The 18,067-nt window shown below is 29.8% G+C and overlaps 1 protein-coding gene across 1 annotated transcript; it reads right to left on the bottom strand.

The window, feature by feature from the left end:
- Positions 1-1,769: 1,769 nt before the first annotated feature.
- On the bottom strand, positions 1,770-17,020 carry LOC118188079 (uncharacterized). The gene is made up of 2 exons (XM_035358428.2): positions 16,965-17,020; positions 1,770-7,303 (listed from the first exon to the last, which is right to left on the bottom strand). Exon 2 carries the CDS (start codon positions 7,284-7,286, stop codon positions 6,324-6,326), a length of 963 nt encoding a protein of 320 aa, XP_035214319.1. The 5' UTR covers positions 7,287-7,303; positions 16,965-17,020; the 3' UTR covers positions 1,770-6,323.
- Positions 17,021-18,067: the final 1,047 nt, after the last annotated feature.

Genomic DNA, 18,067 nt, shown 5'->3' on the forward strand with positions numbered 1-18,067 from the left:
ATTTCTGCAGTTCATTGCCAGGTAGTCTGACAGTTTTATGTCGTAGTAGCTTACTCTTTTGAAGTTGTTTCAGCCATACCTGGGCAATGGCAACACTGTGGGGAATAAAACATTTTTATCTCAAGTACGTGAAAATGTGTATCAAATTGTAAAGATATGTTGTTTTTAAATATTTTCAACCCAAAAGGCCTTGAAACATGTATTTTAATTGATTATTAAAATTCCTTTTAATTTGCGTGTAAATGGGGAAAAAAAGCCTTTTTGAGTGTATTTATAAAATTTGAAAACTTTTCAGACTTTTTTTTTTTAAATGCATGCATGTGTAACCTGTCTCAAATCTATTGCAGAACAGGTCATTTATTGGTTAGCTGCTGAATGTTGTTTGGGATTACTAGATTTCAGTTCATTATATTTTTCCCTTTAAAATTATGCAAGAATATGTGACATCAGTACTAGTTTTCTAGATCAATGTCGTGACATTTTCATGCTGATGATTGTGTTTACAGAGGAACTTTCTTAATTGTAAACTAGCGTGCAAGCCCGCTTTCGTTGGCCTTTATTCGAAAATTGGACCGAACAACTAGTGAAGCCCGCTTTCCTTCGCTGGGATTCGAAAGTTGGACCGAACTACCAGTGTTCAGCGGTTTTGCGCAATTCACTTATGCGTCCAGAAGATACTGCATACACGATACACATGCAGAAAATCACGAAAACATCCATGCAGCTATAAATATGCATTACGATCAAAGGTATGCTGTTCAGACTCATTCAGCATTAACTTAAGAGTCTGTACCCATTTCCATGTTCCATCAAGTTATATTTTGTACTCATGTTTGCATTTTTATTTTTATGAATCGTGTATTATTTTCAGATATTTTAGTTTGTACAGCTCACTAGTATCCATGTGCACAGTACATTAATTCTTAATAAACTGAAGCTACCGCACTTTTTGTAATTGACTTTTCCCTTTTATTTCGTATGGCTTTTGAGATAGTCTCACCAAGTTCTGAATTTTGCCAGTAGGGAAGGCTGTGATTCTTTTGTGATAGCTTATAGTCATTTTACTCTAATTAAACACAAATTTGTTTGTTCAAAAATTGTTTTTGTGTTTATGAATACCAAATTTTTGGACTATATATCATTGTATCTAAAATTCTTCAGCCTTCCAGTGGTGGAGTGCCTGACTGATGAGTACTGGGAGTTCAAACCCATGTAAACGGCTGGCTGAGTGTCCCCCCCCCCTTCTAAAGTCTTCGATGAAAGCATTCTTTCCTTTAGGTGGATAGCTCTTGTGCTTTGCAGTATCCTAATATAACCATTAAAATTCTTTGTATATCATTTTTAATGTCTGGGATTTTGTTTTTGGCAATTTAACTTCAGATTTCTCTCTGTTTAAGTCTGGTAATCTCAATGAACATAATATTTAAAAAATTTGAATATTTATGATAGGCATGACAAATTGTTTTCCTTAAATACTGACCAAATAAAAAAAAATTTTCATTTTGAAAAATGTTTGTTTTGTTCAGGGTTACCCTTTGATGTATGTTTGTAATTAGTTCATTTGGCCATTTAATTTTTTCAGGTTTTTTGCCATACAAAATATTTGCTTTTCATTCTTTTTAATTTGTGTTTCTACTTTTATATATTAATTTTGTAGTTCTGGGGTTGTGAATACATGTAGGGAAAAGGTCTGAACATAGAAAGCCACTAAATTTTTGTTTTAAAATGATTTGATTCGAATATAGTGATTTTGAGTCTCAAATGATTGAATTGCATAATGTTTATTATATGCATAAAATTTTCAGCTATATTTGATGCAACATAATGTAAAAATAATATTGACCATTACAATTTTAACTTTATCCTAAAGAATAAGTGTGAGAATAAATTATGCAGCATTTTAGAAATAGCAGTTCAACACACATAGATAAAAGCAGTATTTTATTAATTAACATGATGTAAAATTCACTTTCTTCACACATTAGGCTTACAAATTAAAAAATGAAAAATATTAATAATAAGTTTTTAATATAATACAAGGATACATTTACAGCTATCAGATCGCAAAATAACTGTGTTAAGAATTTATTCCTAATGAACAGTTTTAAATAAGGAATATTTCATTTAAATTTGAAATTATATTTTAATGACATTACACACATGAATAAAATGAAACAGTGGGAAAATAAAGCATTTACTTGACAGTCTTTCAAATGTATGCACAATAATAATAATAATGATTTAATATTTCAGATTTAGGATACATAGAATCATGCATATGAATAAAAGTAGATTACAGTGAAGAAAAACATTTACTCTGGCACTCATTTTTTCAATAATATGTGCAGTATTGAAAATAATAATAATGGTTTATATTTCAAATTAAGGAACCATCTCACTTTTTACAACATACTCTAAATGTTAGGCCTTATAAGAAAAGTATAAAACTATTATATACCTCATTATTTAATTCATCTGTATTAATGATATTCATACTGATGCACACTTCTCCTCACCTTATTAATGCATAAACCACACTTCTTAATATAAAATTTGTAACTATAAATTAAATTGTAAACACATAATGGATGTCATTTTTAATATGCACTGCAATTGATAAATTTGTAACACTTTATTAAGAAGGTAATTTTTTTAACTTCTTTTATTAAAATAAAGCCTACAAATTGTCATATATAAATGATCCAGTGATATTATATTAAAGTACAAGGATATTTTATAATTTTCTACATGTATGTATTTCACTATACCTTACATGTCAAAAATTTCTAAAATTGGCTAGTTCTTCAGCAATTTTTCGCTCAATAACCTAGCCAGTAATTTTAGCTGAAATGTACTAGTCTCTCTTTGCTTTTGATGATTATCACAATTTCTGCTACAGTGTACTGCAGCTCTGCATTTAAATGAACTTTCTTGCCATCAGATCTGAATTATTTAATAGCTAAAGCCATAAATTTTTTGAAAACTGCACATGAAATGAGTTTCTGTAAGTAATGACTGAGAATTGGTGACACAGTGTGGTGGTCCATCCTGGACACCACATTTTTGACAATGGAAATTTTTATATGAAATTTATTATAGGGATTAGTCATAGAGAGGAGGACCAAAATTCATTAGAATCACAATGTTCACAGTAGTTAGCTGTCTAAAATGAGGGATGTCTTGATGAAGGATAAAAGTTCTCAAGGAATGGCTTAAAAATGGATAACTGGCTCATATTCATGCTACAAAAGGAGCAATGGCTTGTATTCACATCATGCATGTGTGAGCATAATATTATATGCCCTCTGTTGTGCATAATGCAGCCAGCTTGTTAATGTGCACTGTAAGGGGTTGTAAATAGACCCCAGGTGCAAAAGCTCTATCTATGCCTCTATTAAAATATATAATACAAAAGGCTAAAAATCTCCCGATATAAAATCCAGAGAGCCTTTCAAATGCAAACACTAAAATTTGTAGTTAATAAAATGATGAAATCTCAAAACATTCAAATTAAATACTTCCGTTTCCAAATTCATATTTATAAACGAATGACACATTTCATAGTAATATTAATTTATGGAAACAGAATGTGATTGTGATGAATTCCATAAATCTAAAATGCAATAAAATTTTAATCTAGCAATACTTTTGCAAAAAAAAAAAAAAAAAGTATACAAGATAACATTGTAGACCGAACATTAAATTTAGATGAATTTAAAGATCATTATCACATGTTTGATTATGAAATGACACTGGCAGTGTCTGAAATCCAGTGATAGGAAATTCTGATCTTGATTATGTACAGAATACTAAATATATATGATATACATATACATATATATGATTTGACAAAAATATTTTGTAAAAAAATAAATATATTATGAACAAAATATTTCGTATTCTGAAAACTATTTCATATATATTATATTGCTATTTTTAGGGCAAAGACATTCAAATTAAACAATCCTGAAGTTTTCAAATTTCTTCCAAACAAAAACGTGTGTTTGAAAAATGCAAATAAATTTTTATGCATCTCTCTATTTGCATTTCATCATTGTTTGTTTTTTAAATGCCTCAACAAAATATAAAGAAAGAAATTAACTCACTTTTTATTCTGACTTCTAAAATTTTAATTTAACAACTTATTTAATTATTTCATGAAACCATGAAAACATATTTTCATGCAACCCTGAAATCTAAAATTCACACAATTTTTGATTTCAAGCTGTAAGAACTTGCGATCTACTGTAATACTCAATAATAAAACTTGGTCAAGCTATCCCTGTCACATAAATGTTTAAATCTTTTAAAAAAGGCCAGGATTTTAATAAAAAAATATACTCTTGTTACTGATTAAATTTACAGCTACAACTCTATGCTTATCAACAAGTTACAACACTCTATGCATATCAACATTTTGAATTAAATTTCACTTTATAATAAATCTAAAAAAAAAATAATTATTTAAAAACATTCAGATCAAAACGTCAATTACAATACATATAACAAAGAGGAAAACTGCAATTAATATATTATAAGGATAATATTAAATTTATTTCCTTTTTATCTTTTTCATTTGTTTACATAAAATTGCAGCATTTATTGTAATTCACTATAATAAGAGGTACTATTCCGTTTTGAGGACCGTAAAAAATTGCAGGGAAAATATATGCGCAAAAGCGTCAAATCTAGCAAAAGCACCCATTTAACAGCGCGCCAAATCTAGCGTACATGCTGATTTCAAATTGTGTAAGTTTAGATAGTTCTATATTTCTTAAGACGCCATTGAAATACTAGTTTAATTTTTAAATATTTTTTTTGATATCCTATGGATTTAACAATTTGAGAATTGCCCATGACGAAAAGTCTGCAATAGAATTTTTTCAAAGAAAAGGCATCATTCATTATAGAAAATTATGTTTGAACAACCACCGAGATGAAATTATGCTTTAGCGATAACTCGGTAGCAAAAGAGCGATGCAGGAGTCCACTCAGTTATGATTAGCCTTTTCTTATATAAATTATAATAATAATCTGAAACATTTATTTACTCTTATGCTTCCATTCAGTTATGTTTAACCTTTTTTATATAAATTATAATAATAAAAAAGTATTATATGAAGTTAACCTTTCATATAAATTAAAACAATAATCTTTAGATAGTTATTTCCTATAATACTTCCTTTCTTGCGTTAGGGTTGCCGCAATTATTTTTGGCGGCATCAATAATGGTTTGGCAATTTTTTACGGTCCTCAAAACGGAATAGTACCGAATATTTAATGTACTTAATGTAGCTTCCTTTTTTATTAATTTTTTCTAGATGTTGAATCTGTTGCTTGCGCTTATTATTACCACCATATTCAAATTAGAGTATTTTCTGATTATCTGTATCCTTCACCAAAAAGTTACAAACTTGTTGGTGACTTTGGACAGCATATGTGAACTCGTTGGAGACATTTTTTTCACCAAGCTAATGCATGAAAGGCAACAGCTATTTTCAAAATGGCAGCACAATAAGAGTACCATACAAGAGCACCAATCAATAAAATTAAAAAAAAAAAAAAAAAATCAACAATAACCCCCCCCTTTTTTTTTTTGAGAAATCCTTCCTTTTTGCAGTCATGTATACACAGGGGCGTAGCTAGAGGGGGGCAAGGGCGCAGAATCCAAGGGGTGCCAAATTGATGTTATGACATTTTAGAATTAAATAAATGTTTTCCATCCTTGGCAAGCAGTAGGGGGTGTGAAATCTTCAGTTGCCCCTGAGCGCTGAAAACCCTAGCTATGACTCTGTGTATACAGTGATATGTTTTTGCTTAAACATCAGAAAATTGAACAAACTTGGCATCCATGGAATTCATCATTGCATTTCTGGCAAAAACAGACATATGTCTGCACATATATATGGGTTATCATATAACTATTTTGGTGACTTAGTGCTTTGCCTCATGACTATTTTTTAGTGATTTTTTGCCAATGATGCAAATAATCAGGAAGTACTTAAATTAGTTTTAAACAAAGTGTAAAGATATTTATGAACCATTACATATAATAAAAATTCATTTTTTTGGTTATAAATTTGTTTAACAGTTTGTTTACTAAAATTATGATATAGTTTATATGAACATACTCATAATTCTTTAAATCCCTGTCAAATCTGCCAGTTTTCAAGTCATAAATTTAGAAATTACAAGACGATTTAAATTAAGCACTTAAAAAATATAATGTAAAAAAATAAAAGCGAGATTTGATGTACATACAATCAATTTGTTTACATAATAAAAGAATAATAGTTACAAAAAATAATATCACAATTGCCAGATTATTTATGTTTTTTGGCAGTGTGGGAATAGATGCTGAAAGGAATAAACTGAAGTGCACCAGTAGATGCATATCTTTGTTCTTTTTTATAATTATTTTCTTTAACATCATTCTTACTTTCTGAAAACTTAAGACGAAGAAAGTTTTCTCTTGCATCTTTATCCTGCTTGTAACTGATCTCCAGTATTTTGGATTCATATGGAAAATTATTTAATCGCTTAAGAGCCTGTGCTGCTGCTGCTTCTGTTTTAAAAGCAACAAATCCAAAACCTTTGCTTTTAAAATGTTCATCTCTAACAATTTTAACACTGACTATTTCTCCAAATCTCTTAAATAAATCTTTTAGCTGCTCATCAGACATATCTTTTGGTAAATTTCTTACATGTAAATTGTTTCGCTGAGTAGATTTCTCTAATGCTTTTTCAGCATATTCTAATGAATTTTTAACCAAATGTTCTCTTACTTCTTTTTCCAAAAAAGGTTCAACAGTGATCTTTTTACCATCGATAACTTTATCATTCATTTCAGCAACTGCAATCTTAGCACTAGAATGCAACTCATATTTCACATATCCATATCTAGATTTATCTTTTTTTCCTAAAATATGCACTTTTAAAATATTTCCAAAAGGTGTAAATGTTTTAAAAAGATCACAGTCATCCCACTGTGAATTGAAATTTTTTACGAAAACTTTCGTAAATGCCTCATTTGCTACGTTTTGCATCGCATACTTTTTTACTATTAATGGCCTTCTCAATCTAATTTCTACACCGTTCATTTCACGTGCGCTCCTATAAGCACTAACTTGATCCTGAAACTGTATGTAGCCTTCACATACAGAAGGATCATTTTTATCAATTTCTATACTTGCACATAAAATTTTTCCATATCTTCTAAAAATATCACACATTTGAGCAACATCAACGTCAGGATCCAAATTCTGAACATGAATAGCATTCTGCATGTTTAAAATGAAATGACCTGTAAACATATTAAGGTTATGCACCAAAATAATAGGTATGAAAAGAAATTTAAGTACAAAAATAATAGCACATTAGCAGGACCCAATTTACAAAACTAGAGGGGTAGAGTAAAACCAATTATAGAAGCTCCACCTTTCTAAAGTTAATTGTTTTACTATGTGACATATAGTTTATGTCACATAGTAAAATAAATAAAAATTTAAAGATACACATTTGATGAACTTTTATTCATATTTTTCAAAAGATAAATACCCTCAGTTATGAATTTTTGCAATAAGAATAATCAGTTTATTTGGAAGAACATTTATACATGAACAGTTTTATTCACAGTAAAAACTAATAAGTGTTAGAAAAAAATCTGACTCAAAGAATGAGAATCTAGAAGGCGTGATGAAAAAAAAAAGACTTCTAATTTTATCCAAGACTCAAGTTTATCAGAATCAAAATGTCATCAAGTGCCAAGTTGCATTAAGAAAGAAAGAAGTTTATTACTATTTACTTAAAAACATTCATATTTTCATCTAAGGACTGAAGAAATAACATGGAAAGTTTCTCTGAAAACTTAAAAAGTTCGAATAATTTGTTTACTTTTAGTTTAAATTAAGTAAGTTATATAATTATTATTAAACATATCAGAGAATTATTTGAAATAAATATCAGTCAGAAAATGAACATTTAGTTTATCAGTATATTTGAAATAAAAAGTGTGTTACAGGTATCAAACTTAAGGTTTCAGATAGAAAATAAATACAAATTTTTATTTTTTCCCTTTGAATATTATTGTTATTTTTTATGTACGTTTTGGATAAAACATTTATTTTGAAATTGAACAAGAAAAATTTAACATTTATTTAAAATATTGTTCTTGGGAGGGGGAGTACTTAGGTATTATTCCACTGACCATGAAAATCGACAATCACCAAAACCATGAAATTCCCCAAATTTGTACCAATCACTCTTTACTTAATAAACACATTTAGTATTTGAGCCACTTCACAAAAGGTTTTGTGGATTTCTACTATTTTGTTAGACCCTCGTATTTTACACGATGCTTTGCTTAGAATGCTATAGGTACAGACTTCCTGCAGGTAATTGTTCCAATCTATTACTATTTTATTATAGCCATACTCAGCTGACCATATCATGTCCATAAATACACACAATTTTCTGATATGTTTAATTAATAATTATATAACTTACTTAATTTAAACTAAAAGTAAACAAATTATTAGAACTTTTTAAGATTTCAGAGAAACTTTCCATGTTGGACAAAACTTGAGAACATATAACGGCAAGCTCCTTCTTTTATTTATTAATTTTTTCTTCAGTGCTTAGATAAAAATAAATATGTTTTTAAGTAAATAGTCTCAAAACTTTGAAAATAACCCACTACTTGCTGTTCTGTAGAATTCAGGTCTCAAATTTTCATAATTTTTTCAAAATGCAAGAAAAAGCACAGCAATAATAGTTAATTAATATCCTGTTTGTAAAAATAATAATAAAAAGATATATCAAGAATCAATCAGAGTTACATCAAATGTAAACGTGAATTACTGCTTAGTGACAGTTTCATGATTGATGGGATAATTAAATTACACAATGAAATAACATAAAAAAGGAAATATATATTATTAGATATACACACTACAAAAAGGAAATATCGACATACCATATTTAGAAATTTCTGTGTCTTCAGTTTGTGGCACACAAAATTCCTTAATAGTATCCAAAAACTTTCTAAAATTATCTGAACTAGAATATGCATATTGCCGTCACCACAAAAATAAGCATAAAAAATATCTTCCGCACTATCGGACTGTCGGTGGCATTTCTTGCATAAAGCTTTCTTGCGAAAAACCTATTCAAAGTCATCTGAATGATCTTTACATTTGACTAGATGCATTTCCTTCGTATAAACAAGACACTTATAATGACTACTAAGTAAACCTTCATTTACACACAAGTCAATTAATGCTTTTTTTCTCTTTTGTTCCAAATCATACAGAAACTTCAGATTAATCTCATCACATACAGCCATTTTACACTGTACATCACAAAATAAGCAGCGTACTTCCTAACTGGCATCCAATGCAAAAATAAGCCCTTACAAATATTTTCTTATCAGTCAAATTCACCGCAATCACTCAACCAATCATGTCATAATAGGGTTTCCATAGCATTAAACTACTCAGGTTACTATAAATGAAACAACAATTTGGTGATAAATGAAACAACAACTTGGCAATAATCCACGGGGCACCCTAAAATATAGACTAACAATAATGTCTAAAATTTTATTACATTTTAAACCAGGATCTCCCTCCTCCCAAAAAGTGCTACAATGAGAACTTGAAAAAATTCTTACTGATTTTATTACAATCCTTATTTAATTAAATTACACAAACAAGATTTAAATAATGCAGTTATATTTTTTATAAATTTAATAATTACAATGTCTATGATAATCAAATTATTTGCATATTCAAGTCACATCATAAGCTTCAAATGAGTGGTCACATGGTAACAGAGATTTGCAAATTATCATTAGTTTACAAATCGAGATAATGAGACTGCAAGACAGTAACAAAGTATCAGACTTTTTAAAACATAAAAAAAAAATATGAAGCTTAATTTTTTTTTCTTACTTCTTTAATTTTAAAAACTAGAATTGGGGGGGGGGGGATATAGCAGGCTCTTAGGCCTTGGGCACATGCTCCAGCTGCCCTTATGTAAATCAGGCCCTGCACAAAAATATTATTTAAAAATCAGCAATAAAAAGCACATTAAATAAAATAAATAATTATAATTTACATAAAAATATCATTTAAATAAGTATTTTCCTTTAATAATATTAAGCAGAATTCATAATGAATGACATTTGAATGCATTTTCATAAAACTTCTATTCATTTACTGTTCAGACTATATTTAAATATACTACCGCTGTATAGACAAGATTACCATCATAACAACACACTAATAAAAATTTTTTTGTGATAATCTTTTATCAAGTTATAAATTTTAAAACAATCTGGAATGTTAAATTTAGTGATATTTAAACTTAGACTGGCAAACACCTAATAGGAAATGAAATCCAATCACAAAGTAATGCTATATTAAATTTCAAATTATGTTTGTTTTTTTATGCAATCTAAAATGTTTAATCAAAAAATAAATAAATTTTAAAAAAATTCAAAAATAAATAAAATAAAATAAATAACATAGTAAGTTTATTAAAAAACCCCTTTTTATACATTTGACACTATATATAATACTTTCATTTCTCCTACAATGTATACAAAAAAGTAATTCCTTCTGCTTTTACTTGCACTGGAAATGATATGTTATTTACAGGTTTTTTTTGTATATGGACTATATATTTACATTATTTCTTTTAGTAAAAATTAATGTTAGTTGATATGAATTATATTTTTTTTCGAAGAGATGTATTTTTTTGCACATATGTTAATGGTGATTACTTCTTTGCTTTATGCCATTTTGTTCTGTGAAAAGCTTCAAAAGAAAAAGTGGGAGAAGCAGATTTATCATAAAAGTTTAATAAATACCACAAAGTATTATATTATTATTAATAGCAATAAGAAATTTATCCTAAAAAGAAATAATAATAAATTTATCATTATTAATTACACTACTGCACATTAGTGTTGTTTGTATTACTTCTTCTTTCAGAATAGAAAACTATCGCCTGATTATGACTTTAATGATATTCAGTGCAAAGAAGATCTGAAAATAATAATCAGGGCCAAAATGATGTACATCCACTACATTATATATTCTCTAAATATATTTTAGCAAAAAACTTTTATTCAGTAGAAATGGTTTTAAAAAAATTTAACAGACAATAATGTTAAGATTTTGTATCTGTCTACATTTTAAAAATTTTCTATTTGTAATTCTGCATCACAGAAGTTAGCTTATTTTACTTTTGACTCATTTACTGGCTGATTCATAAAACAATCCTCCAAGGAAACTTTTTCCCACCTAGTATGAATTATTATATCTGAAATGTTTTACTGCAGGGTTTCTTAAACTGTGAGTCACGACCCTTGCAGCAAGGGGTCGCCAAAAATTTTAGCAGTTTTGATATTTCTTTAACTTATTATAATAATTTTACAATTACCAAATATTTTTACACAATGTATTTGAAAATAGATAAAGATAAGACAATACAGACAAAGAAAAAAAAAGTTTCAACGCATTCTTTTCATAATTAATATTAACATTCATTTTCCTTGCTTTGCACGTGACACTGTCATTTCGTCTGTTACTTATTTAAAATTTTCACATTGTTTTATGTCTTAAAATTAGAAATTAAAAGTTAATGATCCTAAAACTGCAATAGTATATTACAGTACAAGTGAAAAAATCGACAATTTCACTCACGCATATATCGGATTTGCGCAATACTTATGGGGGTCTCACAAAAAATTTTGTAAATATTATGGGGTCCTGGGGGGTTGCAACTGAAAAAGTTTAAGAAACCCTGTTTTATTGAATTTTGTTTTTATTCTACATGAACTAATGCAAGTGTAAAAATTATATACTAGTACAGATGCAGAATGCATAAGTTTGCCTTCCAACCTAGGCTTGGTGCCAGAGATACAGCAACCACACAGCACACAGTGGTAAAATTTAGGGATAGCAAATCTTTTAGCAGCATTCAATAGCAAAATTTAGGCAAGGCAAAATTTTTAAGGTTTGGGGTTGGCGGGCACTGGGCAGCAGAATTTAAGATTGGTAAAATTTTTAGAATTTAAGGAAGCAACGGGCAGCACCCATTCAGATTGCATCAGGCAGCAAAAATGAGATTTATGAGAAAATAAAATAACAGTAATACAGCCTAGTGTCAGACCTGCTTCCAACTAAAAAAAATAACAGGTGATTGGCAGTTTAATGCTAAAATGAAACATATTTTTTAAACATATTAATTGACTTTTATTAAGTTTTAATTCATTTTACCCTGATGAGTTCTGAACTGGAGTTTCAAGAAAGGGAGATTAATTTTTTATTTGCATAACTTTGTATATTTTTTCTTTCGCATTTTTATTTCTCGAGACTGTTCCACTATTAATTCCCTCTTTAATTATATTAGTTCTGATATTATGTTATAACTCTTATACACGGTAGCAATTATTATACTATAGAGGAATTGCCTTGCTTTTGTTCCAATTTTCTAATTAATTTAGATGCTTTACGTTTATTCTACTTCAACTACTATGTTTATTCTACTTTACGTCTATTCTACCCAGCTACAGTGCAAGATGCGTTTAAAAAACTTTTTTATTATAATTTTTAATTCAATTTTTAGCCTATTTATATATGTTACGGTGAAACACCGAAATCTGGAGAATGTCGACTTTCACCGTAAATGTCAACATTCACATAGTCTCTTGGTTTATGTCCGAAATATTTTCCAAATAGTATTCTTATTTCTGACTTACACCGGGTTGAACATATAACAATATTATATTTTCTTCTCCGTAACTCAGTCGCGAATAAACACACTTGAAACTTGAAATAAGAACGTAAGAACATGAGAACCTAAAACACACAATACATTCAAAATGAGAAAGGAAAATAATAAGTTAAAAACTTACTTAATTATACAGTACGTTCTAAATGAGAAAATAAAATAACAGTAATAAAAAACTTACTAAATTATGTGATTCAAATCTTATTTAATGCAACAACTTAAACTATTATGGCACTTTATGACCTCTCTTTTCGACTTAACCAGAGCATATCTGTGATTGTCAACATACACTGGTGAGGGTCCAAATATACAAGAATGTAGTGCAATATTTGATCTTTCACCAAGGTATTTGGTGAATGTTAACATTCTCCGGTGAAAGTCGACATTCTCTCATTTCGGTCTTTCACGGTTACTTATATATAAGTTTTAGGATTGCCGTAAAATGGCAAGGGATGGCAGGGTTGCCACATTTGTTGAGAAATCGTCCATTTGGCGAAAAAATTGCCGATATGCCATGGAAGGTTGGAGAACCTTCTGGAACGAATTCTTACCGATTTAACCAAGAATGTTCTCGAACACATGCCGAATGCTAGATACACCCTACTGATTCGCAGTATCGAGAGTGTGCCTCTCGAGAGGGCGAGTATGTATGCCTCGCAGAGTGTCTCATCTAGTTAGTCCATGCGAAGACGATAGAGTTGACAGCCGGCCAGCCAGTGCCGAGTGGGTTGTCGAGTGCACCGAAGGTGTCTCTTAGTGTATCGTGGTTAGTGCATCTTCGAGAGAGCATGTTGAGCTCCGGGAACGACTGAACCAAAGAGTCGGGAGCTGTGATCGTGTGTCATCGAGTGCATTGCGAGTTGTAGCGTGGAGTCTCGAGAGTACGTGGAGTTCCGAGAATGACCAAGCAGAGTCGCAAGCTGTACTCTAGTGCTTTGCAGTGAAGCCGTCTCCACCGTGATAGCCTGACAACCTGGAGGTTGCATTGCTGATCATGTCAGCGTGTTTAGAGTAGTTCACCGACGACTCTAAAACATGTTTTTGAGCTGTCCTGACAATACTGGCTAAATAAAGTGTGTTTCGATACTTCATTCAGTGTCATCATTATTCACTCTGAATCCAAACGAACGCTGTACGAACGTGAAGAAAAAAGAAAAACGTAACAATATGAATGATCTGGAAATGGGCAGTGGTGTAATAGATGCCTAGCAAAGAAACTTGGCAAGACAAACATAGCCGGATTCAAGATAATTTTATTAGAGGAAAGCAATTCTGGATTTGCAATACTTGGTTCACATTTGGATGAGCATCTTATGCACCCTACATTTTTGTTAGTTCAGCTCATATTCAGTTAACAAAGTGTCTTTCCAGGAAGAATGCATTAGAGAAAGTGTCGCAGCAATTCAGAGGGAAAAAAAGAAGGAAGTCAAAACATTTCAGTTTGAGTTAAAGTTTTGGTTTACAATTATTTAGTGATTGGGCAAGAGGTATCTATCTGCTTTAGGCATTACATAGGATCGCATGATTAATTTGAATGACGCAGTTTAGCATTATTTTGAAGATACAGACAAGAAGTCCCCAAATTAAATGAAAAATAAAAAGAGATTATAGCCGATTAAAATTAGTAGTTATATATATAATCTCTTTTATTTTTCATATATATATATAGTTTAGTTATATATATATATTTATATATACAGTACAAAGTCTTTAATCCGGACGTCCATAATCCAGACCTCAAAGCTACAAACTTTCTGCGCATGCGTCAACGCATAATGTGTTCATGCATGTGCATATGCGTTTACACATGCGCGTAATACCTTTACGCATGCGCATTTAATGTATAACAGACGGTATAAGCTAGGCTAAAATTATATAATTATCTATTTTAGTTAATGTTGCAGATTGCACTGTTCCTTAATCTTCTAATTGGATCTGGCTTATTATTTTTTGCAGACTATTAGAGCAATTTTATAAAAAGTAAGCTTGAACTTTCGATTATGTCAAAAAGAGTTTCCGATTCTGGAGCTGCCAAAGGATCTACAAAGCGAAAGCATGTTTCGATGTACCGCTTCCGATAGTGAAGAAAGTGACAGAGAGGTAAACGAAAAAATTTTGATTGATAAGTTAGTCAGTATTCTCGACACAGCAATTACAGGACTTGAACAGTGGAACTGAACAAGAAATTATGTCTGTTTATAGAATTAAAGAGAAAGTATTAGGACAAAAAACGAAGCAACTTAAACAACTTACATTGAAAGAAATGTTTAATAAAGTAAAAAAATAAATATTAAGCTTTTTTTTTTTTTTTTTTTTTTTTTTTTTGTAAATTTTGATACCCTTTAGATCATAATTGCTCTTTATTTCATAAATTAAGGTTTAATATTTTTAATTTTATAATTTCTGCATGCCATTTTACCAGATTTAAATTGATGATTTATAATCCAGAAAAACTCCTAATCTGGAATCGCCGAAGTCAAGACGAGTCCGGATTAAAGACTTTGTACTGTATATAACTAAATGCAGTATTTTGCTTTTTAAAACAATGGTCAATACAAATAAATATATGAAAAGAAAAGAAAGAACATGGTACCAATTTTGAAGTATACAGTCAAAAGTCGTTAATCCGGACTCGTCGGGACTTCACCGATTCCGGATTATAGATCATCAGTTTAAATCTCGTAAGATGGCATGCAGAAATTCTAAAATTAAAAATATGAAACCGTAATTTATGAAATAAAGAACAATTATGATCTAAAGGGTATCAAAATTTACAAAAAAAAAAAAAAAAAAAAAGCTTAATATTTATTTTTTTACTTTATTAACAATGCAGAAACAATAAAAAAATTAACTTTCAATACAAAATTCCTTGAAACAGGTAACTAAAGAAAAACACTTAAGTGGTACTAAACATTTAGAAAGTAACACATTTTCTACATTTCCTTCAGGATTAATACCTTTTGTTAGATTACATTTGTGTATTACTGGCTAAACTTTTTGAAATCATTAAATTATTATCTTGATAAAAGTTATGCTTAGTCTTGCCAAAAAATGCATACAGATATTATTTCAAAAAACATGCTGAATATATACTAATTAATAGAATTCCAAGATTCTACTGTAAAAGGAGTACGGAAGGAATGAGACCTTCCATACTCCTTTTACAGTAGAATCTAAGATGTTTCAATATACTCTTCATGACCATTGTATACTTACCTCTCTTCCTATATACATGTCAGAGCTTAAATTGCACCGGAGAAATAAATAAGGCGGTTTAATCCTAGTATCCGGTGCATAAGGGATTTGGCTACTTTTGGTGAATTTATGATAAGTAGTAAACGGGACATACACGATGAGTAGTTAAACGGGTCATTTTGGTGTTGGTGATAATTTTCAAAATCGCGTCAAGGCTGCACCGTATACTAGGATTTTACCAAATAAGGCTTTGGAACTTCTTTTAACTGAACAAAAATTTCAATAGAAATTTGATCTTGAAAATTTTACTTTTAGTAATAAAATTACATTAAAAATTGGTTCTTAAATTTTAATTTAATCTCTTTGCATTTTTCAAATTTTAATTATTTAATTACTTTAGCTATTAATTATCTTAATAAAGAATAATTTAATTTTTTAGTTATTAATGATTTTATTAGTCATTTTATTTATTCTTGTTCCTCTTGCCTGAGAGTCTTCAATAGGGCTCCGGTACTTCTAATTTTAGAAATTAAGCCCTGAGATACGTGCATATATATATATATATATATATGTGTGTGTGTGTGTGTGTATTAGAGAACTATTTAAAAAATAAGCATTTTAAAATTTCATCACGAATGAAAACTACGTTAATATTACATTTACCTAGTAAACTACACTTACTATTTTTTATGAATTTTTTTTACTATTACTAAGTATTTGTAACTGCATTTACTGTTTGTTTCACTTTTATACACCTTAAAATATTTTAATACTTATAAGTACTTTTTTTTTAATTTATCAAAAACATTAATCTGTTACTCTATGATATCTATCATTAACAGTTCATAAATTATACAAATGTGGGATTAAAAATGTAACCTAAAAATCTAACCACAATCCTTTTAAATTTTAAGTATATAAGTATCTTATACAACACATCAAACAGAAATCACCGTTATTAATTTACTTACTAATGGTAAATCTACATACGCTTTTACTATAAATGAAACCGAAACTAATACGTATATTGCCATTCAGAATACTAAAAGTCCAAGTTAAAAAAAGAAGACGCTCAGCAGCGCCGCCGTGTAGGGGTGGCAAAATTATTCACCGCACAAGGGCGTCTGGGGGTCTGGGCTAGAGGGGCACCAAAATTTATTCTTATAACAAGAAATAAAACAGAATGCTGGATTTTCCCTCTTAGATATGCGTACAATATCACAATATTATAAAATACATACATTTAGTACTTACATTTTAAACTACTAAAACATCAAATAAAATGCAATCCAAAGCTCAGAGAAAGCTAATCCGATCTCACTGCAAATTCGCTACAGTCAACAAAACAATTATGTAACCAACTGTACTAAGATATTTCTCTCCTGCGTTTTAAAACTGTTTTGCACTAGAAGGTCTGGTAATTTCCGTTTTCTTGAGACAGACAGACAAAGTAGACAGATGTCTTGTTTTGCACCCGCTAATTCTTTCTGCACCGATGGACGAAAAATCAAGCTTAGCTGCGAAGGAAAGGGGGCGACAATTTCGTATTTGAGGAGAGTAAAAAGGAACTTCGTACATTTTGTACGAGTTCGAAAGCCCAGGAAGAAAAGATAAAATTTTAAATAAATGGCCCAAAAATAATAGAGAGAAGAAAAAAAAGGGCCTATAGAAAGAAAAGGAAAAAAAGTAGAAAATATCCTAAAATACGATTGTGTCCATGACTGTAGTTAAAAGGAGAAGAAGCTGTCTTCATTTACAATAAATAGTGTCTCACAGGTGTGTGTGTTTTGGTAATGCTGAATAGATGTGATACTGGGGGAAAAAATGGTGACAGTGTTAAAATGCTTCGTATCAAGGTATTTAGCATGGAATACAAAGTAATATGTGTGCTTGCATCCTGAGACACAACAGCAAAAGACCCATAACATCAGACAAAAGTATATATTAATTTAACTAAAGTAACTTATACTAATTTCGTTCCCAACATTTTCATACATTTCATATATAGACCCATATACAAGACCACAACCGCACACACACACACAAAAATTATATATGTTTATATATATGTGTG

Source organism: Stegodyphus dumicola, chromosome 4 (assembly GCF_044657685.1).
Source record: "Stegodyphus dumicola isolate Sdum_Otavi_A_Nest chromosome 4, ASM4465768v1".
Classification (NCBI taxonomy): domain Eukaryota; kingdom Metazoa; phylum Arthropoda; class Arachnida; order Araneae; family Eresidae; genus Stegodyphus; species Stegodyphus dumicola.

Coding starts and splice junctions, on each gene's coding strand:
- LOC118188079 (XM_035358428.2), bottom strand. CDS start 7,286: ATGCAGAATGCTATTCATGTTCAGAATTTGGATCCTGACGTTGATGTT.